The 24,744-nt window shown below is 48.3% G+C and overlaps 1 protein-coding gene, 1 non-coding gene and 2 pseudogenes across 2 annotated transcripts; 1 reads left to right on the forward strand and 3 right to left on the reverse strand.

Moving 5' to 3' along the window:
• Window positions 1-611: 611 nt before the first annotated feature.
• LOC139003211 (peptidyl-prolyl cis-trans isomerase E-like) lies at window positions 612-24,609 on the reverse strand. Its single transcript, XM_070404788.1, has 8 exons — window positions 24,119-24,609; window positions 21,337-21,559; window positions 19,640-19,808; window positions 9,626-9,699; window positions 9,383-9,467; window positions 5,806-5,928; window positions 2,652-2,794; window positions 612-2,462 (listed from the first exon to the last, which is right to left on the reverse strand). The coding sequence occupies exons 4-8, from the start codon at window positions 9,686-9,688 to the stop codon at window positions 2,394-2,396; spliced, it is 483 nt and encodes a 160-aa protein (XP_070260889.1). The 5' UTR covers window positions 9,689-9,699; window positions 19,640-19,808; window positions 21,337-21,559; window positions 24,119-24,609; the 3' UTR covers window positions 612-2,393.
• Window positions 1,670-1,773, reverse strand: LOC139004585 (U6 spliceosomal RNA). The gene has a single exon (XR_011470456.1). It is a non-coding gene; the product is annotated as a U6 spliceosomal RNA (small nuclear RNA).
• Window positions 9,894-10,773, forward strand: LOC139002373 (immunoglobulin-binding protein 1 pseudogene; annotated as a pseudogene).
• On the reverse strand, window positions 13,952-19,622 carry LOC139003209 (protein LYRIC pseudogene; annotated as a pseudogene).
• Window positions 24,610-24,744: the final 135 nt, after the last annotated feature.

Below are 24,744 nucleotides of genomic sequence, written 5' to 3' on the forward strand. Positions count from 1 at the left end.
TGCCCTTGCAAGGCCGTGATGGGGACCAGGCTGTGCACAGCGCACTTGGCACATCTGAGCATGTGTGTGCAGGGAGTAGCATCTATTAGTGGTTCCAACTCAGCCAGTGCCTGTGGGTTGGGGTGGGCCCAGGTAAACCTTCCCACCCAGCTCACCCAAATTATTATTTCAAAATAATTTGCAAATGTGGGCCTCCGTGTGTGCCTACTCCAACTCTTTCTTCCGAGTCTCAGGTCACCACCTGGACACCTGGAGGTGCTGGTGTATTCTCCTCAAAGCTGAGCTCTCCCTAAAAATCTAAACTTGGTAATTTTTGTTTTAAACTGGGTAATCTCTCAATGTGAGGGGCGGGCTTGCACCGCCCCTGCCTGTGGAGCCCCGGCCAGCGGTGACCGGCGGTGTCCACCTGCGGCCTCATGGGAAGTTGAAGGGAATGACTCTGGGAGCCTTGAGCAACCATTTGACTTCCTTTGCTAGGTTTTCCCTCACGTAGGAAAATATGACATGTATGCTGAGGAAAATATTATTACATGTACACTGAGGAAATGTTTGAAAATAAAAAACGATATGAACACACATAACCCCACCACAGAGAAAACTATCATTAATGATTCCTCCAGTCTTTTTTATTGGCACATGTATGTCTTTATACATAAGATACAGATATTTTACAAAGTAAGAATCATATTCTATGCACTGCTTGGTGATCTTATTCAATTTATGATATATTCTGAAATTATTAAATATTCTTTGAAAACATAATTTAAGCAGCATTCCACATCTAGACTTCTGCCTTTTTTCTCTTACAAACCAGGTCTCAGCGGTCCTCCTCAGAGGACAGGGGAAGAGACCACCCCTGCGGTCTCTGGGCTGGCCCTGCCACCTCACCTTAGGGTCAGCACCTGTACAAGGGTCATGGTGGACCCGGGGTGACTTCTGGGGAAGCCCCTGCACAGCCCAGGGGTGAGCAGCCAGCACCCTATTGTCCCGCCCACCAGCCTCCTGGCCAGTCTGCTGTTCCCATCTTCCCAGGACACCAGGGAAGCCCAGTGAGCGACGAGGTCCCCCACAGCCTCTCCCTGGTCTCTCAGGGTTGTGAAACCAGCCCTCCCTCCTGGGGCCTGGCCAGCCTGATCTATGTAGCAGCAGGTCACACCCAGACTGGCCATGCCGAGTTCGTCACACCAGCCCTGAAGGCTGCCATTCTCCTGGCCTCCCTGCTGCCGGTCCTGACAGCTGTGACTGACTGCCTGTGAGGGGACGCCTAGGCCAAGCAGCAAGGGTCTCTGCTGGGAATACTGTGGGCCGTGCAGCGAGCTCCCGATGCCAGAGGTGGGCTCATCCATCCCTCTGCAGGAGCAGGCCTGGGACACGGGGCCACGGGCCAGTGGGCCCCTCTCCTTCCCTCCCCTCCAGGCTCAACCTGATCTCAACCCAAAATGAGAACCAGCCCAGCGGTTTCTGAATGTCGAGATTTGATTCAGAGCAACTGACAGGCAGCGGGAGCAGTGGCAGCCCTGGAGGTTTCTGGGGCTCAGCCTCAGCATGAGAGGCTGTGAGGGCCTAGCCAGCCCCAATTGTGCAGGGTGAGGCCGGCCTCGTACAGGCTACAGACCGTGGCACCAGACTTCAGTTTCCAGGGGGAGGGGAGAAGGCTTCTTTTTCTTTTTAAAAAATGGACTGCTTCACGCATTTGCATGCCATCCTTGCGCAGGGGCCCTGCTAATCCTCTTATTGCTCCATTGTTAGTATATGTGCTGCTGAAGCGAGCACAAGGCTTGTTTCTTACGTTCCCCAGCACCAGGCACAGGGCCTGGCAAGAGAAGGGCCCTGGTACTCTGCGGTAGCAGCTGTGATCCCTGGCTCGGTGGCTCAATGAACCAGTAAACAGGCCCGAGACTGACTACGGGGACCCATTACACTCAAGACCAGCAGGTGTGAGAGCAGAACTGCAGTCTGGCTAACCCAACGCACCTGTCAGGTACCAGGAGGGGGAGAGAGGCCAGCGGCACTTTTGCACCTGCTCTGACCTCTGCTGCTCTGCATGGTCCCACGAGGGCGTGCCTCGGGACAGCCTGGGAGGAGGGAGCAGCAGGGGAGGGGCAGGACAGACAGTGACGACTGCAACCTCCGGAAATGCTGGGACCTGGCTAGTAGGCAGCCGTACAGGAACTGGGGTTTACTTTACTAGGAGAAAGGCCACACACAGCCGTCCACGGTGGGGAGGGTGGGGGCCTTGCTTGGAAGAGCCAGGGGAAGGCCAGGCCGCACCTGCAGAGGAGCGGCTCCAAGCTGAGCCCGAGGAGGCCACGGCACAGACCCCCGTTAACAGGTGCTGGGTCCCCGGGGCTGCCGGACCCTGGATGCGCGGGGCGGTGCAGAGGAGGCGCCTCTCACACGTACTCCCCACAGTCGGAGATGATCACCTTCTCCTTCGGCTTCCCATCCTTGCTGCCCTGCGCCTTTGCGGGCGGGGCAGAACAGAAGAAATGGGGAGGGAGGGTGAAGATTAAAGGGGCTCAGGGACACCCACCCCCCCATTACCAGGCCGAGCAGAGCAGCCCCCTTCTGGAGCAGCCGACCCCCTCTAGGCCACAGGGCGCCGCTCCGCTGTCCCACAGGCTGTGCACCGAGGCCTGGGCAGCACCCACCTCAATCTGCCGCAAGACATCCAGGCCTTCCGTGACCTCCCCGAACACCACGTGCTTGCCGTCCAGCCAGTCCGTCTTGTCACACGTCAGGAAGAACTGGGAGCCGTTGGTGTTCGGGCCGGAGTTGGCCATGGAGAGCAGGCCTGGGGGGAACGAGCAGTCAGTCCCTCCACCCGGCTCCCTCAGCCAGGCCCACGCTGGGACGGACAGACCATGCGATGTCTTTCTTCCCCTCAACTGACGGCAGTGCAACGGTGAGCAGGGTTTCAACCACTTTATACGGATTTAACCCTCCATTCACTCAACAAACACTTCCTGTCTACTTTGTAACCAGGCCTGTGCTGAGCCTGGGGGCACGGTCCCAGCTCCGGGGGAGCTCAGTCTATTAGAAAAGAATCACTGAGGCCTTGGCTTGTTTGGCTCAGTGGATAGAGCGTCAGCCTGTGGACTGAAGGGTCCCAGGTTTGATTCTGATCAAGGGCACATGCCCGGGTTGCTGGCTCAATCCCCAGTAGGGGGCATACAGGAGGCAGCCAATCAATGATTCTCTCTCATCATTAATGTTTCTATCTCTCCCTTTCCTTTCCTCTCTAAAATCAATAAAAAAATTTTTTTCAAAGATCTTTACAAATTAAAAAAAATTCTTCTGTAAAAAAAAAAAAAAAAAAGAGTCACTGAGAAGAGAACTGTGCCGACAGCCATGACAGAGTGAGGCCAGGGACACAGACACCTGTGCAGGGACCGGACGCAGAGGCAGCCACATACGGACTGTGTGTGTGTGCATGTGCACGTGTGTGTGATGTATGTTGGTGCACTGTCATGGAAGGCTCCCTGGAGGAGGGGCCATCTGAGTGTATCTAAGAGGCCCAGGTTGGTGGGCTGAGGGCGTGCGGCACCAGGCACTGCAGCTGGTGCGTGGTGGTGAGAAAGCCGCTCTGCACGCTGGGCCTCGGCACGGTGCCCCTGTGGATGGACCTTGTCCCACCCCACTCTTAATGCAGAGCAGGATGTCGCACACCTAACAGACCAGCCTGCGAATGTTTTAAATACTTAAGTACTGATTGTGTGTTTTCTATGTATCAGCCACTGTTCCAGACACTGTGGTGAAAAGAAAGCCCACATCCTACCTAATGAGACTGCATTCTCAGAAGGGAGACAGGAAACAAACAAGTAGAAACATAAATGTATAATTTCAGGCAGTAAGTGTGTGATGAAAGGTGAAGCTCACTCCGCAGGGAGAGATGGTAGGGAAGTCCATAGAGAGGCAGGTCAGGGACCAGGTGACACGTGTGACACCTGAAGGAAGTGAGGGGCGCACCCTGGAAACTGGAGGAGGAACACACTTGTGGACCCCGAGGGGTGAGCTGTGGGGGCAAGTGCGATGGGGACGCAGAGGCAGAGTAGCAGGGCGGTGAGGTGAGCGGGGAGGCGCCAGGTCCGGTTCGGTTGGCCCTGCTGGGTGGATCCTTTGGGCGATGCGGCCGGGAGGCCTGTCAGCAGAATGACGTGACTGGGCTTCTATTTAGAAGGGCCCCCTGACTACTTCTCGACATTAGACTACCAGAGGCAAGAGCAGCCTGGAGGCAAGCTCCAAAGACCTTGGTGATGGAGGAGGTGAAGGGCGGCTGGACCAGGTGACGGAAGACGCTGACGCAGGGTGACGGAGAGGAGGGGTCAAGGATGAGTCCTAAGTTGCTGACTCACCAGCCGGGTATGTGGCGGTGGCACTGACTGAAACAGGAAGAGCGAGAACTGCTGGGGGTGATCAGCCTGGACTGAAATATGGGGGTAACTTTCAGAGAAGATGGAAAGCCCCGGGGATGGGACTGTCTAGGACAGGGGTTCGAAATAAGGAAACACTGTCCCCTGGAGGCTACTTGGAAACTGCAAGGTATGTTTTTGGTCAGTAATAGTGGGGGAGGGGGAACAAGGGCATTAGAGGGAAGTGAGCCAATGCCCTGCGAAAAATGATGGTGTTGGGGGAGCAGAAGACTGTCATGTTTTCAATTAAACTCCTCGAATGATTTTCTTTAAACTATGTGCAATTATGACTGTAATATTTTTTAAAAGGCTACACTGAAACAAAAGGATTATGTGTAAAAAGGATCATTATGAACATTTAAGAAAATCTGACACACAACTGTGAATAGTAGTAGTTACCTCTGGGAAATGGCTGCAGATCGTGAGGGGAAATTTTTTTAGCTTTTAATTTACAACCTTAAAAATAGTAACTTTCACTGGAAAAACCTGGCAGAAATCTCCTTAACCTACTGATCAAAGCTAACATCACAAATATTGGAACTGACCCCATATATGTCCTTACAAGATGCACTAACACGGAAAACAGCGTGCTCCTGGGGCATCCCTGCCAAAATACATCATCTAAATCTGACCCTGAGGCAGGACCAGCAGACAAACTGAGAAAGGGCCTTAAACAATGGCCTGTCCTCTTCAAAGATGTCACCATCACGAAAGACAATGAAAACAGAGACTACAAGACTCACCACTGAGTGCAATGTGCAAATTTTTGTTGGGAAGAAAAACGGCTAACATTACTGTCAAGGAAAATATTGGGATAAGTGATGAAATTTGAATATGGGCTGAAGATTAGTTAATAGGGTTGTATTGATATTATATTTCCTGATTTTGATAGTTGTACTGTGATTAGTAAGGGAATATTCTTGTTTTCAGGAAAGACATACTAAATTATTTAGGAGTCAAAGGACATGTCTTCAACTTCCTCTCAACTGGCACGGGGGCGGGGGGGGGGGGGTAAACATTTGTATATAATAAAATGATAAAGTAGAGGGGCAAAAAGCTAATTAATGAATGGAAAAAGGACATATGAGAGTTCCTTGTACTATTCTTACAGAATTCTTATTGTATATGTGTATGTATATAATTTTTAAAAACACACAATAAAACTAAACCAGATGGCAATTATAAATATTTTATAGCTTTTAACTGCTTGTTCTTTCTAATGGTCCTAAGCCTTTATAGAGCTTCAAAATACCTGCCCTGTCTTATTTGTTTCCAGCTGCTGGGACCTAAGATGTCTCATGCGGACTCGGGTAGAAATCGTGCCCAGGATGCAGATTCCTGCAGCTTCCTCCGCAGCTTGCTCAGCCAGCAGCTTCCGCAGGAGCCTGCTCACCTGTTGTCATGGAAACAACGTCTGAGCGCAAGAGTGTCTGGATGCGGCCGGCTGGCTTGCTCCCAGTCTTGATGTCCATGGACACCTGAGGGTTTGACAAGGCCTCTTTGGCAGGGCCTCTCCCTGGGTAAAGAAATCGCTAGGTTAGAGAGAACGCCCTGACTCCCAGAGCAGGACAGCGAGAAGTCTTCTGAATACACACCCAGAACCCAAGTGCAGGGAGCAGGCTGGAGTGAGGTGCCGACAGGGGTGGCCTGGGCCCCACTGGGGCTGCAGGAGGCAGAGGCCATGGCCATAGCACCACGCTGGATCCGCAATAGGAGACTGCAGCACTAATTCCAGCCACCCTGCAGGCACGTACTCACCACACTCGACCTGCCCTCAGACACGTAGGCTTGCTTCACCCTCCCTCCAGTCACGTATAACACTGTTCTGGCCCAATACAACTCGTAACACTTCACACCCCAGCTCAAGCCCACTCACCTCACTCCAGTCAAAGAGACACTAACCCCTCCCTCTTGCCTAACTCTACATATCACAGGTTGGCTGCTCTGGGACCAAGGAGGGCAGCCCCCTTCCTGTGCCTCAGTGCTCAAAGACAAGGGAGGAGGTTGGGCCTTGCTTTATGCTCCAAGCAGACCAGGCTGACTAGATAAATAAAACATTCATTACAAACTCTCCCTTTGTTTGATATAGAAAACTCTATTGACTTTGACCGCCTTGTAGTGTAGCTAGGTCAACATACAGGCATTGAGCCCGGCCAGTGTGGCTCAGTGGTTGAGCATCAACCCATGAACCAGGAGGTCATGGTTTGATTCCCGATTAGGGCATATGCCTGGGTTGCAGGTGTGATCTCCAGTGGGGGGCGTGCAGGAGGCAGCTGGTGATTGATTCTCTCTCATCACTGATGTTTCTATCTCTTTCTCCCTTCCTCTCTGAAATCAGTAAAAATATATTGAAAAAGAAAAAACAATACAACAAAACATAGGGGTACTGAACTATCAGGCCAAGCACTGGGGGTAAGTCTGATAAGGTTCTGCCCTTGAAGAATTGGCTATGCAATGGGGAAGGGATGTCCACAACTGAGGACAGTGTGGACACACATCCCACACTGATACAGCCTGGCTTCAAATCTCAGATCCACCACTTACAGGTTGTGTAATGTTCGACAAGTTATTTGACCTCACTGGGCCCATTTTGTCACCTAGAATTGGGGATAATAATAGTATTTATCTCAAAGGATTATCAATAGGATTAAATATTTGTAAAGCAGTTAGAACATAGAGTAAACAACAATAAGTAATGCCAAAACAAAGCAGTAAATGCTTGGAGAGAGGGTTCTACGGAAGCCCAGAAGGGACACTATCTAACTCAACTGGAGGACTAGGAAGTTTTCTGGAGAAGGCAGCAACTGAGCTCAGTTCTGACAGGGAGTAGGAGTTAACCAGGTCAAATAAGTTGGAAAGGGCATTTTAGGCAAAGGAACTGCTTATGCAAAAACATAAGATTTATAGGAAACTACAAACTCTTTGTTTCATAGAATAAAAACATGGCAGCCCTCCTATCCCAGACTCAATCCTGTCATGAGGGACCCTAGAACGCTGAGAGCGACATCATCAGATCTGTCCTCAGGCAGCTCCCCCTGCTGCTCAGGACAGGACACAGGCCTGGGGCACAGAGATCAGCTACTGTCATTACTCACAGGAGAGATGACAGAGGATAAGCCAAGAAAATGTGGCAGGAACAAACAGGAGGGGAGAGATTCCGGAAGACGTAAAAGATAAAATTAGCCGGCTATGGCAATGCATCAGATAAAAATCGTGAGGGGCTAAGATGACACTGAGGCTCCTGGTTTGGGCAATTATGTGGAAGACGGCAAAATTAACAAGATCAGGCCCGGGAAGACCAACCAGCGTGAAAGGAGAGGCTTTGGGAAAGGCTTTGTTTATGGTGATTGTGAGACGTGCAGGCAGAAATACGTGAAACTTGGGAGAGAGGTCAGGGTTAGGACGAGAGACCAGAAGGTTGAATGGCTATGACCTCACGGGACAGAAGTGGCTGAAACTGTCCAAGGACAGTGTGGAGAGAGGAGCTGAGGGCTAAGGAAGGAACTCAGAGAAACACCACTGTCAAAGGGTGGAGAGAGGAGCCCCTGCATGATTCTGAGAAGCAAAGGTCAGGATGGTGTATGGACAGGCCGGAGAGCTGCGCCTGAGGGGAGGGGCCTCTGAAACCAGGGCAGGATTAGGAAGACAGTAGACACGTATGTGTGTAACTTCTGTCACAGGCAGAAGTTACCTCTGAGGGACTCCCAGAGCAAGGAAAGTTGTCACTGGGAAACGTCAAGCCCTCAAGTCAGGTCTTAGCAGAGGCAGATGACAGTAAAGAGGGACTAAGCTGAGCCCTGGCCAGTGTGGCTCAGTTGGAGCATTGTCCCGTGCACCATAAAGGTTGCAGGCCCTGGCTGGTTTGGCTCAGTGGATAGAGCATCGGCCTGAGGACTGAAGGGTCCCGGGTTTGATTCTGGTCAAGGGCACATGCCCTGGTTGTGGGCTCAATACCCAGTAAGGGGCATAACAGGAGGCAGCCAATCAATGATTCTCTCTCATCATTGATATGTCTATCTCTCTCTCCCTCTACCTTCCTCTCTGAAATCAATAAAAACATAAAAAAAATAATCTGAAAAAATAAAAATAAGGTTGCAGGTTCGAGTCCCTACTCAGGGCAAATACGGGAGGCAACCAATCAATGTTTCTCTCTCCCTTCCTCTCTCTAAAATTAATAAAAACAACAGCCGGGCCATTGTGGCTCAGTGGTTGAGTGTCGACCTATGAACCAGGAAGTCACAGTTAGATTCCTGGTTAGGACATATGCCTGGGTTGCGGGTTCAATCCCCAGTGTGGGGCCTGCAGGAGGCAGCCAGTCAATGATTCTCTCTCATCAGTGATGTTTCTCTCACTCTCTCCCTCTCCCTTCCTCTCTGAAATCAATAAAAATATATTAAAAACAACAACCAAAAAACCACACAACATATCCTTGGGTGAGGATTAAAAAAAGAAATAAGATGGCCTAGCTGGTTTGGTTCAGTGGATAGAGTGTCAGCCAATGGACTGAAGGGTCCCGGGTTCAATTCTGGTCAAGGGCACATGCCAAGTTACGAGCTCAACCCCCAGTAGGGGGCGTACAGGAGGCAGCCGATCAATGATTCTCATCATTGATGTTTTTATCTCTCTCACCCTCTCCTTTACTCCCTGAAATCAATAAAAATATATTTTTTAAAAAAAGAAAAAAGAGGGAGTAAGCAGAGCAAAAGTAAGTCCCACCCTTGTCAAGGCGGGAAGGGCACAGCTATGTCTGTGTCTGTGTCCAAAAGCAAGACTTTGGTGGGGACAATGCCTCTGGCTTTGCTGAGAATCTCCAACTCTATTAATTCCCTGGAGGAGCCACATTCTCTCCCTACTACAAACCACTCCATTCATGCACACACTACCACCACAGCAGGAAATAAGACAGAGATGAAAATGCAAAGGGGCCAACATTAGGGACATGATGGGGAATCTGTGGTTGGCCCACTCACCTGGTCTGGAAGAGCTTTCCTTAATCCCTATCACTGGTTTGGTCAAATTGACACGAATTGTTCTCCCAAAGAATTCAGATTCATTCTGAAAGGACGATAACACATCAGCTCCTTAAACCTCATTAGATTAAAAGAATACCTGACAGCCTGCCATTTACTTCTAAGAAGTCTGAGACTTACAATTAATTCTAAACTAGGAGCCTGCACCCCCTCTCCCAACTACAAGCTAAGCACAAAACTAACCATAAAAAGTCCCCGAGACACCATACACTTCCTTTCTCCCAACAGGAAGGTCTGTGCTGACATGGTCTTCGGATCTGAAATGATAAGGACGAATGCAGTTACCGAGTACTGAGTCCACCTTAAAAGTCAAGATCAGCACTGAACTGGAAAACACTGGGATTGCTGACTGTTGAGAGATACATTTCATGGAAGAGTAACAGAGAACACGGAGAGAAGTATGGAATATCCCATTGTTGAAGAATAAGTGAGATGAGGGCCCTCCGCCAAGATGGCAGCAGCCGAAGACGACGGGTTACTGCTGTGCTTCTCCCCAAGCTGTTGGCGATCAGCAAGAAGTTTCCGGACGAAGTGGAAGTAGCGGCTGAACCCAGCAGTTCCTGGGTAATCCAAGAGAAGGTGTTGAAAGGACTACACCTCCTTAAGAAGGCTGCCAAAATGTTACTGCAGCTCGACTTGTTCAGCCAACATGAAGATTTGGAAGAGATTGCTTGCACCGACCCGAAGTGCCAGCATTTCAGGGAGCGCTCGCCATGACACAAGCCAACCTGGCAGGCGCCTAGACAATTTGCAGTGGGCTCGAGAACACTTTTTAAACTACTTAACTCAGTGCCAACCCTATCATGTGGCAGAGTTTGAGTTGCCCAAAACCAAGAACAGCTCAACTGAAGGTAACACTGCTAGCTGCTCAATGGCCCACCCTAATCTCATGGCGATGGCACCTCAGAGATGGGCTAAAACAGAGGCGCAAGCAGAGGAGGAGGAGTGTGGGCTGTCTGCACTGAAATCTGCTGTGGAAAGTGGTGAAGCAGATGATGGCGTGTTCACGAGTTGTACCTCCTTCACCTCGAAGGTGGACTGGTATGAGCTTAGAGGAGACTGAGAGCATTGACTAGGAGATAAAGATCCTGAGAGAAAAAGACTCTTCAAAAGAGGCATCGACTTCTTGCTCATCTCCTCAGGCCAGGCCTCCAATGGAACCCTTCATTCTCACTCGGAATGCACCCCAAGCCAAAATCTTTAGAGCTGGCTCTTCAAGTCTGGTGTCTATGAAGGTGGGAGACTAGTATGATCAGCATCAGAAGGTGGGAGAGTTAACAGATCAGGGAACAGCCAAGACAACATCAGAGGTCAGAAGAGCCGCTCAGTAACAGGAAGAGCAGGAAGGTGAGCAGATGCTCTGCCATGCCCAGGCCCGGAGTGGTCCCTGCTGGGGGTGTGGCAACCGACACAACGCTCCCCCTCCCCACAACACAGGCTTCAGGGAGCGCGCATCTTCCCCGAGGAGGAAAGCTGTGCAGTCACCCCCTCCCTGGGCCCCATGCTTCGGCTCTTACCAAGAAGGCAAAGACGCTTAACCTTGCTTTGTGTTTAATAAAGTGTCAAGCAATTGAGTGTGTATTTTGTTTCCTGGCTCAGGAACCAGTGATTTTTGCTTTGGCATTATCCTTATCACGCTGTATTTCAATTCCTTAAGTGGAAAGAAGAGTATTGAGAAATGGCTCACTATAATCAATGGTGTAAGAATGCCCCTTAAAAAATAACAAAAGTCCCTTCTAATATAGGAGCCTGCAGAACAAACATAAGTGATACTAAGAAAAGGCAAGTAGAGAGATTTAAAAGGAAGGGGGTGAGGGGTTGTTGCCCAGCCAGTGTTGCTCAGTGGTTGAGCATCGACCTATGAACCAGGAGGTCACAGTTCAATTCCCGGTCAGAGTATATGCCCAGGGGGTGGGCTCATACCCAGGAGGGGGTGTGTAGGAGGTAGCAGATCAATGATTTTCTCTCATCATTGATGTTTCTATTTCTCTCTCACTCTCCCTTCCTCTCTGAAATCAATAAAAATTTATTTTTTAAAAAGAGTTTATTTTGGACCCTTTCATAAAGATTAAACAACATGAATTAAGATTCTTTAATAAGATTTAGGTTGCCCTTGTGCTTAGAAACAAAGATGAATAAAGTACTATTTTTATTTCCAGCAACTTTAAAAAAATTGAATGACAGCATGAAATGACATCCTTATTTCACACTTAGTCATAAAGATTGATCCTAAAGATTTTTTTTTTAATGGTCAAACATTTAAGGGTTTTGTGGTGGGCAAAATAATGCCCTTTAATGCGTTGTCCACATTCTATCCTTGAAACCTGAGAATATGCTTATTATATAACAAGAAGGAATTAAGGTTACAGATGGAATTAAGGTTACCAGCTGATAATAAAGAGTGACACACGGTGAGAAAGACTTGCCTGGCCCTTGCTGGTTTGAAGATGGAAGGGCCCACAGCTAAGGAATGTGGCCAATCAATAGAGGCTGGAAAAGGCAAAGAAACAGGTTCTCCCCTGGAGCCTCCAGAAGGAACACAGCCCTGCCCGACACCTTGACTGTAACATGGTGAGACCCATTTTGGACTTCCGATGTCTGGAACTATAAGGTAACACACTTGTATTGTGTAAACCACCCAAATTGTGGTGATTTGTTTGAACAGTAATAGGAATTCATTTCTTCTGAAGCACCCAACCTGTCACAATCCTGTAGGTATTCTATTCCTTGGTTGTTAATTGGGTTAAATTCACAAGAGGGTCACTTTTTAATGGCTCAAAAGAGCCTCATTTTCTGCCTTGGCTGGTTTGGCTCCATGGATAGAGTGTCAGCCTGCAGACTGGTTTCAATTCTGGTCAAAGGCACATGTCCAGGTTGTGGGCTAAATCCCCAGTAGGGGGCGTGCAGGAGGCAGTCAATCAATGATTTTCTCTCATCCTTGACATTTCTAGCTCTTTCTCCCTCTCCCTTCCTCTCTGAAAGCAATAAAAATATATATTTTTAAAAAGAGCCTCACTTTTTAAAAAAATATATTTTGTTGATATTTTACAGAGGAAGGGAGAAGGATAGTTAGAAACATCGATCAGCTGCCTCCTGCATACCTCCTACTGGGGATGTGCCCGCAACCAAGGTACATGCCTTTGACCAGAATCGAACCCGGGACCTTTCAGTCTGCAGGCCATCGCTCTATCCACTGAGACAAACCAGTTAGGCCAGTGGTCGGCAAACTCATTAGTCAACAGAGCCAAATATCAACAGTACAACGATTGAAATTTTTTTTGAGAGCCAAATTTTTTAAACTTAAACTATATAGGTAGGTACATTGTTATTAACTTAATTAGGGTACTCCTAAGCTGGCCTTTGCTAAAAACGTCCTCAATCTGATTGAGGTATGTTCACTGAGCTTGACCCCTTCCAACTCTCCCATCCACACTCGTCTTGCATACAGAGTGTGGATGGGAGAGTTGGAAGGGGTCGACCTCAGCGAACATACCTCAAAACAATGTACCTCCCTCCTCGCTGCGTATCCCGCAGCTGCCTGCACCACGTCTCCCATCGCCCGACCGACCAACACCCACTTCTTCTAATGCCACTTCTTCAAAATAGACTCGCCCAGGCCGAAAACCGACTTCTGTGCATGGGCCACGAAGTTTCAATCACACTGTACATGCACGCCCGCACGTGGTATTTTGTGGAAAAGCCACACTCAAGGGGCCAAAGAGCCGCATGTGGCTCAAGAGCCACGGTTTGCCGACCACTGGGTCTAGGGCAAGTCTCACTTTTTAAACTAGAGCCCAAAACAGCAGTTTTCCATAACACTTTTAGATATTTCATGAAATCCTGCCTCTTATGCAAGATTCATAATTTTAACTTGCAATCAATTTATACTCTATTGCCCTAGAGCAGTGACTTTCAACCTTTTCATCTCATGGCACATATAAACTATTACTAGAATTCTGCTACACACCAAGAAAAAAAATTTTTGTTGATCTGACAAAAATTGTTTTATTCATTCACACAGGATGGCTATTGTATTGGCTGCTGTCATTCTTTGACAATCTAAGGCAGTGGTTCTCAACCTTGGCTGCACATTAGAATCACCTGGGAATCTTTTAAAAATCCTGATTTCTGGGCCTCATCCTCTGGAAATTCTGTTTGTTACTAATGTTGTGGCCCCACCCCATAACAAAGAAACAGAATTTCCAGAGGATGAGGCCCAGAAATCAGGATTTTAAAAAGATTCCCAGGTGATTCTAATGTGCAGCCAAGGTTGAGAACCACTGCTCTAAGGGAAATTGGGTCAGCACCCCTGACTAAATAGTCAGGTACTGCATGTTTTAAAAATCCTTGCAGTACACCAGCTGAAAATCACTGCCCTAGACTAAAGGTTAACAAACTTTCTGAAAAGGGTTAGAGATTAAATATTTTAAGCTTTGCAGGCCACATAGTCTCTGCTACATATCCCGCCCACCCCACCCCCCGCCCCACACACACACACACACACACACCCTTTTATTTTATTTTTATTTTATTTTTTCGCACATGTGATTTCTTTAATACACATTGCTACCAACAAATATGTAAAGATATGGCAGATTATGCATTTGATCAAAGCACTTTAAGCATAAAACAGATTCAAATGATATAAGTTCCATGCATAAAGTCCAAGAAGTTGCCTATGAATTTGTAGGCAACCCTCTCTAATCAGAATCCTTTATTCTTCAGTTGCAGATGAGATAGGGCACAATCTGTTGTAAACCAGGATAATATTCTTGAATTAAGAATGTTCTCATTAAATTGAAAAGAATTTCCCAAGTGTCTTCCAGCAATGTACAGTAGGTCCTCAGGTGACGTCAGAAATCCATTCCTATGGCCCAATGTAACACAATTTTTCGCCATAAGTCTGAACCCACTTACATAAGCACCTACATCACTCACATGGAGCACATATACAGCAGTAATAAAATGAAACAGTAAACAAATTTTAAAAATAACAATTCCTGACCTTTACTTGTGGTAAATAAATAATAAAAAACAAAGCACATATGTACATATGTCGAAATGACAGAACTTTTTTTAAAATAAATAAATGGGAGATGGCACCATAACCACGAAAACAACGTCCGTCTCGAGTTCAACATAACCCGAGGACTGTCTGTAGTATATTCTGCTGAACTCTTAATTTCATAAATTAACTGTCCTTTGATTCCATTTTTGTCTTAAAAATTGGTTTAAATTTACATAACTCTGTACATGTTCACAAATTACTACAAACACAGCATAATCTTTAAGACAATGTCTGCAAACACATGTCCTATTCAGAAAAAGAAAATTCATGTTTCCCGCCTGGCTTTCTTCTTCTTCATTTGTTTGGAGATTCCCAGCTAGTTCCAAACTTGGTTTGTGAACTTAGTATTTGACTTGGATTTATCTGACTCTTGTAGCATCGGTGCCACTTGGGAAGAGCTCTTGTCAGAATCACTTTTTGATAAAGTTAACAATGGATCGGTAGAAACAGCAGGTGGACGAGTCTTGATAGGATGGTTATTTTTGACGAGTGCTTCTACTGGATCTCTAGTGCTTATGGTTTTCTAAGAAAAAGCTTTTTCCTATTTTGGACGGACTTTAGATGTATTCACTGGAAGCTCTTCCCTAATCTCTTTTTCTAATTCTTCTGGGTCCTGTGCAGGAGAGTTATCGTCACCTTGCTGCTTCTTTTTCTTTTTAGATTTCCTGGTTGAAAGAACATCCTCTTCCTTTTCTTTATCATCATCTGAAACTTTTTGATCATCAGTAATCGTAGACTGAGAAACTGGCTCAGCAGTAGACACAGACACAAAAACAGCTAAGTGTGAGAGATGCAAAAGAAGCAGAATTGTGTTCAGAGGTACTCATTCCCCTATCCACACTAGACCAAGCAGCAATGTCAGAAAATATTGGTCACTCCAACTCCTTCCATAGTCTTTTCCATTCGCATAGCATCTCGTGCCTTGACTCCAAGCAGATGGCTGTTTTTCTCATCTGCAGAAGTAGAAGAAACAGAGTTCCACTTCTCTTCACCTGCCATTATCTGAGAGGTGAGTTTTATAGACTTTTCATTGCAGTCTCCTCCATTTACACTGAGGTTTTCATTCAATCCTGAAGAAACCTGAAGTTTAGGATCTTCTTTTCCGGACTTAAAGTTGCTAACTCAAACATTTAGATGAGATTCACCAACACGAAATGATGCAGTTGTAAATTGCTTGGTGGTAACTGTGATGGTATTTCCTATCCCAGGGAGAGCTGAATCCAATGAACCAGAACCAGTCTACACCTTATCAGGTTTACGTAGCTTTCATTTGTCTCTGTGACTAATTTTAGTTTCCCAGGCTCCTTCATCAGCTTCCTTCCCATCATGGCATACTGTTTTGCACTGCTTTAGCATCTGACTTTGATTCTAGTTGTTTTTCTTTGACTCTTCATTTTTCTTTTCCGTCTCTGATGGCTGCTTGGTGGTTACACTGCGAGCAACTTGCATATCAGCCACTTCGGCAGCGCGCCCATTTGGCCTAACCCAAATGAAAAAGGTTTCCAGCTCGTCGTGCTCATCCGGTTGGTTGAGTGCCACCCTGTGCAGCGCATAGTGGCTTCGATATCCAGGATATCCAGTCGGAGCACACACGTGGCCTGGAGGTTTGATTACTGGCAGGGGCACGTAGGGAAGGCAATTGGTTAATGCCTGCCTCGCAGCGGGATATCTCTCTCTCAGAAAGTCACTGGGGTTCTCGGGCTGTTTCTTGCGGCTCCTCTTCTGCTCCTCGCTCCGGAGGCTCTTCAGCAGCGGCACGTTATAGGAGGTCGAGGCCGAGGCTGTGGCCGAGGCTGAGGCGGCCGCCTCCAGCCGCCGGCAGAGCGGGCTCCTCCGCTTCTTGCGGGCGCCAACGCCAGCGCGAGCGCCAGCGACAGCGCCAGCGCCAACGCCAGCGACAGCGCCTGCGCCAGCGCCAGCGCCAACGCCAGCGCCAGCGCGTGCGCCAGCGCCAGGGCGTGCGCCAGCGCCAGGACGTGCGCCAGCGCCAGCGCGTGCGCCAGCGCCAGCGCGTGCGCCAGCGCCAGGGCGTGCGCCTGCGCCAGCTGCCTCCTCCCGCCGGCGGGGCAGGTTCCTCCGCTTCTTGCGTTCGGGCGGCTCGTTGGCAAACGACGCGGCCCAGGAGCACATCGCGACCCAGCCATAGCCCAGCAGGTAGACCACCGTCAGCACGAGCAAGTGCCAGCCCAGCAGGACCCACCAGTCCTCGTACCGCGCCACCGCCACCGGATTCATGTCGATGCCCCGCTCGGTGAGCTTAATAGTGATCCATTTTTGCAGCCCTATTACCCATATGTCGAGCTCCTCGGCAAGGTCGTCCATCCAGCTATTTTCAGCCATCTTCCCTCTCGTCAGAGGCACTCGCGGGATGACGCTGCGGTGCAAGCCGTGGGAGAGTCAAGGGAAGCGAGCAAGGGCCGGGCAGACAGCCTCAGGCCCAGCGCATCGCAGCCCCTGGCGTCGGAGCCGGGATCCGCGGTTGATGCAGCTGCCGGAGCCGGGATCTGCCGCTGACACAGCTGCCGGAGCCGGGATCTGGGGTTGATGCTGCTGCTGCGCCAGAGCCCGGATCAGCTGTTGACGCAGCTGCCGGGATCCGCTGTTGACGCGGCTGCGGCGGCGCCAGAACCCGGATCGGCCGTTGACGCAGCTGCCGGGAGGAGAGGGAGGGAGGGAGGAGAGGACTCCCAGCTCCCCCTCCTCTGCCTCCTCTGCCGCCGCAGGGAGGAGGGGGCGGCGGAGGGAGTGTCTCCAGTGGCGGCCACTAGGCGGCGTCAGGGCGCCAGTGCCGCCAGGCTGACCTCCCTGGGCGAACAATAACGCACCGGGGAAGGGGCGCGGGTCACATCCACACACAAACCTTTAAAAATATAAAAGCCATTTAGCTCACGGGCCACACAACAACAGCTGCAGATGGCGCCGGCCCATCATCTGTAGGTTCCTGACCTCCAATGTAGATACAGAACAGTCAGGGAAGGATGGGTCAACAAAGATGGCTGGTACTCATTCAAATGTTAAATGGGGGGCTATCTAAATAAGAATTAATTTTATAAATAGTTCATAGTGAACACTTTCAAATAATGACAAATTTGTTCCTATATAACTTTGACTATGGAAACTAGAAGCACAGCCTGTACAGGAGGGTCCTGTGACTAAGCACCAATAACAGCTCAGCGCGAAGCGAAGGTGCTCCGCCCTCCATCAGTGGCTGCTGCACCCTGCCCTCTCCCCGAAGCTCATGTCTGCAGCTCAGCTCTTCTTGTACTTGGCACTTAAATAAACTCAGTAACTCAAGCACAGGAGAAAGGACATATTTTCCCTTCCTGACTGCCTGGATGGTATGTATATATTTAACAGAGAACATATACTAACTGCTTGTTAGAGCTGGTGGTATACAGCCCTGTTCCCAGTAATGGAAACAGAGAAGACACACAGGAAACAGGAACTAGAAATGCCAGGTCAGAAGGCCCAGGGCTCTGCAGGACCTGTCTTCCACATTCTGACTACATGAGGGGAACTTTTAGCCGGAATTTCCTACCTCTTTGCAACTGTCACCACAAGCCAAATTTCACACGTACCTCAAAATGTGACCCTGTTTAGAATTAGGGTCTTTGCAGATGTAATTAGTTAAGATGAGGTCCTACTGGACTAGGGTGGGCCCTAAAGCCAGTGAGTAGCGTCCTTATAAGAAAAGGCAAAGCCCTGGCTGATGAGGTTCAGTTGGTTGGGCATGAGCCAGGGCACAGAAAGATTTCCAGTTCTATTCCCTGTCAGAGCACATTGCTTGGGTTGCGGGCTTGATCCACCGTAGGGGCATATAGGAGGCAGCTGACTGATGTTTCACTCTCATATCAATGTTTCTCTCTCAAAATTTTTTTAAGAGGGAAGACACACACACACACACACACAGGGAAGAAGGCCACGTGAAGACTGGTGCAGAGATTGGAGTGATGCAGTTACAAGCCATAGAGTGCCAAGGATGGCCAGGAGCCACCAGAAGCCAGGAAGGAAATAATTTTTCCTAGAATATTCAGAGAGAGCATGGCCCTGACAATACTTTGATTTCAGCTTTCTAACCTCCAGAGCTGTGAGAATAAATTTCTATTGTTTTAGTCACTATGTTTGTGGTAATTTGTTATGGCAGCCCCAGGAATCTACTCTACCCACCCAAATGGAGAGTGGCACCCTTTGTAACCAATGACAACAGTAACACTAATCAAATAATGAACAGCGAAACTTAACTCTGCCAACTCTAATTCAACAACAGCAAATCCCTGGTGCTTTTCTACAATAGCAGAGATAGGTAGTTAATTATGTGGACAAGAGGAGGAAGCAGGGCATGTCCTGATATCATTTAAAAGTGAAAAACAAATTTTCAGATTTTCCTTGGTTTAGTTAACAATGCTTCCAGAAATATTAAAGTAATTTTGTTTATGTCAATATAGCTAAAAATTTTAAGCTTTGTAGTATCCAAGTCTACCACTACACAATTTAAGCCTTAAAGTTACTTCCAAGCATTTTTTTTTTGTTTTATTGCTTAAAGTATTACAAGGAGTATTATATATGTCTCCTTTTTTTTTCTCCCCTTGACCTTCCCCTAGCCTCCCATACCCCCCAGTGTCGTGTGTCCATTGGTTATGCTTATATGCATGCATACAAGTCCTTCGGTTGATCTCTTACCCACCCCCCACTTCCAAGCATTTTGATAACCTTTGTTTACAAGACATAGAAAGTAGGAAAAAATGTTGATCTATCAATTGAGCATTAACTATATACTGATCACTGATCTCACCACTGAGTGAGGTTCTACTTAAGAAGGGAGCAGAGCTATTTCAGTTGACGGAGAGCAAGAACAATAGGAGCTACTAATTTATAGAATGCAGGGGTAGAAAGGGCCCCAAATGCCAGCCTTACTGCCCTAACCGGTTTGGCTCAGTGGATAGAGCCTGTGGACTCAAGGGTCCCCGGTTTGATTCCGGTCAAGGGCATGTACCTTGGTTGCGGGCACATCCTCAGTGGGGAGTTTGCAGGAGGCAGCTGATCGATGTTTCTAACTCTCTATCCCTCTCCCTTCCTCTCTGTAAAAAATCAATAAAATATATTTTAAAAAAAAACAAAGCCAGCCTTACCATTTTATTGAAGAATTGAAGAACTTGCCCAGCTGGTGTGGCTCAGTGGTTGAGCATCAACTTATGAACCAGAAGATTGAGATTCAATTCCTGGTCAGGGCATATGTCCGAGGTTGTGGGCTTGAGCTTCTCTCATCATTGATGTTTCTATCTCTTTCTCCTTTCCTCTCTGAAATCAATAAAAAATATGTATATATTTTTAAAAGAATTGAAAGGTTTTTGTGGATGACCTGCTGCTCTCCCATACTGCCAGCATTATTGGAATAAACGCTCATCTACACTAATAAAAGAGAAACATGGTAATTGGCGTACGACTGCTACCCTTCCCATTGGCTAATCAGTGTATCCTTATGCAAATTAACTGTCAGCCAAGATGGCGGCCGGCAGCCATGCACTGAAGTGAACAGGGAGGCTTGCTTCCTCCAAGAACTGCAGACTCCAACGTTCCCCGCCTCACTTGCCGGCCTCTCAACTGCAACTCTAAGCAACTATTACTATGTTGCAAATAAGAAGCTAAACAAAACGGCTTTCCGTCAGCCCGGGACCGCAACATTGTATCCATATTTTCAGCAGCGAGGCCTCAGAGCTAAAACTGGCCCAGAATAAAAAGAAAAGAAAACAAGGAGCAGTTGGGAGCTTTTAGTGAACTGCCAGCGGGGAAAACAGCCCTCAGCCCCTCAGCCAGCCTGGCCAGGCACCCCAGTGGGGACCCCCACCCTGATCCAGGATACCCTTCAGGGCAAACCAGCCGGCCCCCAGGCCTCTATCCTATACAGTAAAAGGGTACTATGCCTCCCAGCACCGGGATCAGCGGAGCAGCGAGGCTCCCGGCACCGGGATCAGCGTGACAGGGTGCAGCGCATCAACCCCCTGATCGGCCCTGCTCTGTGTGTGACAGGGTGAGGCACCCCAACCCCCTGCCTCCACGGGCCCTGCTCTGTGTGTGACAGGGTAGAACCATAACCTCTCCATCGGCCCTGCCCTGAGTGTGACAGTGGTGGTGCCCCAACCCCCTGATCGGCCCTGCTCTGTGGGTAATAGAGGGTGGCGCCCCAACCCCCCTCCACGGGCCTTGCTCTGTGTGTGACAGGGTAGAGCCATAACCTCCCCATTGGCCCTGCCCTGAGTGTGACAGGGTGCAGCGCCCCAACCCCTTGATCCGCCCTGCTCTGTGCATGACAGGGGGTGGCGCCGCAACCTCCCCATTGACCCTGCCTTGAGTGTAACGGGGCGGTGCCCCAACCCCCCAATCGGCCCTACCCTGAGCATGACTGAGGGTGGCATCGCAACCTCCCGATCCGCCCTGCTCTGTATATGATGGGGTGGCGCCCCAACTCCCCAATCGGCCCTGCTCTGAGCCTGACCAGGGGCTGCACTTAGGGATTGGGCCTACCCTCTGCCACCTGGGAGCAGGCCTAAGCCAGCAGGTCATTATCTCCTGAGGGGTCCCAGACTGCAAGAGGGCACAGGCCGGGCTGGGGGACCTCCCCCCACCCCGAGTGCACAAATTTTTGTGCACCGGGCCTCTAGTATAAAAATAAAAATAAAAGAATTGAAGAACTTAAGGCTCAAAGAGTTTAAGAGTGACACACAAAGTGGCAGAGCAGGGTCTAAAACTCTTATCTTAAAAAATAACAACCATGGATCAATTAGAACCACGGCACCGTAACTGTGATACCAACTGAAGGAAAACTCACCCAGGTGACCAGAGGCCAAGGCTCCATTGTTGAGGCTGAGCTTCCCTCTGCTTTTAAAGAACACAGCTGTCAGTGCCCTGGCCATTGTGGCTCAGTTGGTTGGGCATCCTCTTGTGCACCTACAGGTTGCTACCTTGATTCCCCGTCAGAACACATGCCCAAGGTTGCGGGATCAGCCCCCATAGCTGAGCGATGTTTCTCTCTCCCTCTTCTTCCTCTCGCTCTAAAATGAAAAAACAAACAAAAAACATATTGAAATGACAGCTGCCAAGAAGGGAAATCTGGTCAGAAGATGTGGTGGTTATGTCCAAAAATGATCACATCAAGGAACTGCTGCAGCAGATGGGGATATTGCAAGCTTATGTATTCAAAAGGACCTTGAAGTTGGAAAATAAAGATGTTCCTGGGGAGGCCTAATAAAAAGGAGTTTTAGCAATATAAATTTCAGACCATGTACTATGTAAGATAAAACACTTTTTAAAGGAACAAAGAGGAATATTTCACATTGATAAAAGATATCTACTAAGAAGATAAAGCACTCATAAACCTTTATGCACTTAGCAACATAACATGGAAATCTTTAAAGCAGCAACTTATAGAAATACAAAGAGGAAATTGGCAAATCACATCACAGAGGGACATTTTTATCATAATTCTCCCAGAAATTGTCAGTTCAAGAAAATTGAAAATAGGTAAGGGTAGAGGATTTTAATAAAACAATTGATTAGCTATGATTTATGTAGAGATTTGTTTCTAATAAATAAAGAATACACATTACGTTAAAAAAAAAAAAAAAAAAGACCACAGCTTTGCCTATGTGCCAGCAAAGCAGTGGAGGCCATTTACCCAATGTGCTATTCCATACATAACTTATACTGTATACTTTATGAATCAATAAAAATTTACCAATTTTTAGTTATATAAAAAAAAAAAGATGTGGTGGGTTTCAGCTACCAGGAAGTGTGAGACAATAACCAGGCTTTTTAAGAAAAACCATCTTCTTACTGATTCTTACTATATTGTTTATAAGTTAAATAATCAGAAATCACAGGTTCCAATGTGGAGAAAGCCTTTCTTCAAATCCGACAAATTGTCAATCTCTGTACATTTCAGCCTACAGCCATCCCACCATCTTGGCTTCGTGGTCCTTAGAACATTTCTTTTCCATCACCAAGATCACTGACTCCCTCCCTAACTTCAGTACATACCAAATTACAGTGAATGCACATGACTTAATGTTCTCCTCAAGCTCTTTCCCTGAAGAACTCAGACAGTTTGAGTCACACACAAAGTTAGTAGCAGAGCTGGATTCTCATTAGGAATCTAAACATGAGAGACATTGGAAAGACTCATCTGTTCCATATTCCCGTGGAATCTGAATATCTGTGATGTCTCCAAAAAAAGTAAATGCTGCATAAAGAATTTTGCCATCCACTTCCTCTGTCAGCCCACCTACAAAGGCACCAAGCTCCTTCGGAACTAATGTCCTCCATACTCTTGGTATGGCTGCAGTAACAATGTGCTAGCAAGATAGTCAAAGGCCGGCCGAACCGGTTTGGCTCAGTGGATAGAGCGTCAGCCTGCGGACTCAAGGGTCCCAGGTTCAATTCTGGTCAAGGGCATGTATCTTGGTTGCAGGCACATCCCCACTAGGGGGCGTGCAGGAGGCAGCTGATTGATCTCTCTTCTCTCATTGATGTTTCTAACTCTCTATCCCTCTCCCTTCTTCTCTGTAAAAAGTCAATAAAATATATTTTAAAAAAAAAAAAAGATAGTCAAAGGCCGGAAAAGGAGGGGTCTTGCAGTCTTTTGAGCACACAAAGTAACTTTTCCCCGTCTCTCTTCAGCCCGACATCTAGCCCCTCTGACAACTTCCAAATGAGCTCACCACCTCATTTCTCCTTCTTCTGTACAGTGACTACAATGATGCCAAGAAAGCGCAAATCTGATTACAGCACTGCCCTGCTTAACATTGTCCTAAAGCTCACCAATGCCCATAGGACCGGTCCAAATTCCTTAGCGTGGCATATAAGACCTTCATAACCTGACTCTCTAGCCTTTTCTCCTCCGCTTCCCCAGTCCAAATTATTTGCCTCCAAGAGCTAGACTTACTTCACCCCTCTAGGCTTTTGCTTTTCCTGCTCTCCATTCAGGCCAGTGCCCTGCTCCCACCTTGGAGCCTAACTCTTGACCTTTCAAACCTAGCTCTGGCCTCAGCACCTCCAGGATGTTTGCCCTCATCTTTCCAGATGGAGTGGTTATTCCCGGAAAACCCCAGCCCGACCCCCCTCAGCAATCAATCAAACAACTGCATCACGTGCTCACCAACCAATGGTGAGGCTGTTTCCATAATTCCCTAACTATTCTGGAAATGCCTCATCTAAGGAGCCAAGACTGAGAGTTTGGGATGCCAACCAAGGTCGCAATAACAGATCTCACCATTGTTCTGGTCTAGGTCCGAGGGAAAAGGACTTTGGGCAGCACTAGGTTCAATGGAGCTATCAAGTCGTGAGCACCATTCAAACTGCAGAGGTAAAGCCTAAAGACACCGTCCCGCCGCTAAGTGCCGCCACGTAGGTCGCGAGCACCTTTCAAACTGCGCGGGTAAAACCCCTGAGACCCAGTCCTGGCCACCAAGTAGATCGGGAGCACCTTTTCAAACTGCGTGGGTAAAACCCCTGAGACCGGGTCCTGGCCGCCAGGTAGATCGCGAGCACCTTTCAAACTTCCCGGGTAAAACCCCATGAGACTCCGCCCTGACCGCCAAGTAGATCGCGAGCACCTTTCAAACTGCGGCGCGTTTCCAGTGAGACCGGGTCCTGGACGCTATGTGCCGCCACCTAGATCTCAGCACCTTTCAAACTGCACGGGTAAAACTCCTAAGAGACAGTGTCCTGGTCGCTACTTGCCGCCACGTTAATCAATAGATCTTAATCAATAGATCGCCAGTACCAAGTACCGAACTGCGCGGGTAAAACTCCTAAGAGACAGCGTCCTGGCCGCTACGTGCCGCCACGTTAACCAGTAGATCGCCAGTACCAAGTACCGAACTGCGCGGGTAAACCCGTGAGACCGGGTCCTGGCCGCTACTTGCCGCCACATTAATCACTAGATCGCCTGTACCAAGTACCGAACTGTGCGGGTAAAAACTCATAAGAGAGAGCGTCCTGGCCGCTACGTGTCGCTACGTTAATCAGTAGATCGCCAGTACCAAGTACCGAACTGCGCGGGTAAACCCGTGAGACCGGGTCCTGGCCGCTACTTGCCGCCACGTTAATCAATAGATCGCCAGTACCAAGTACCGAACTGTGCGGGTAAAACTCATAAGAGACAGCGTCCTGGCCGCTACGTGCCGCCACGTTAATCAGTAGATCGCCAGTACCAAGTACCGAACTGCGCGGGTAAAAC

The sequence above is a fragment of the Myotis yumanensis genome, unplaced genomic scaffold, assembly GCF_028538775.1.
Source record: "Myotis yumanensis isolate MYYU_CA2020_CCGP unplaced genomic scaffold, mMyoYum1.0.hap1 SCAF_2, whole genome shotgun sequence".
In the NCBI taxonomy this organism is placed as follows: Eukaryota; Metazoa; Chordata; class Mammalia; order Chiroptera; family Vespertilionidae; genus Myotis; species Myotis yumanensis.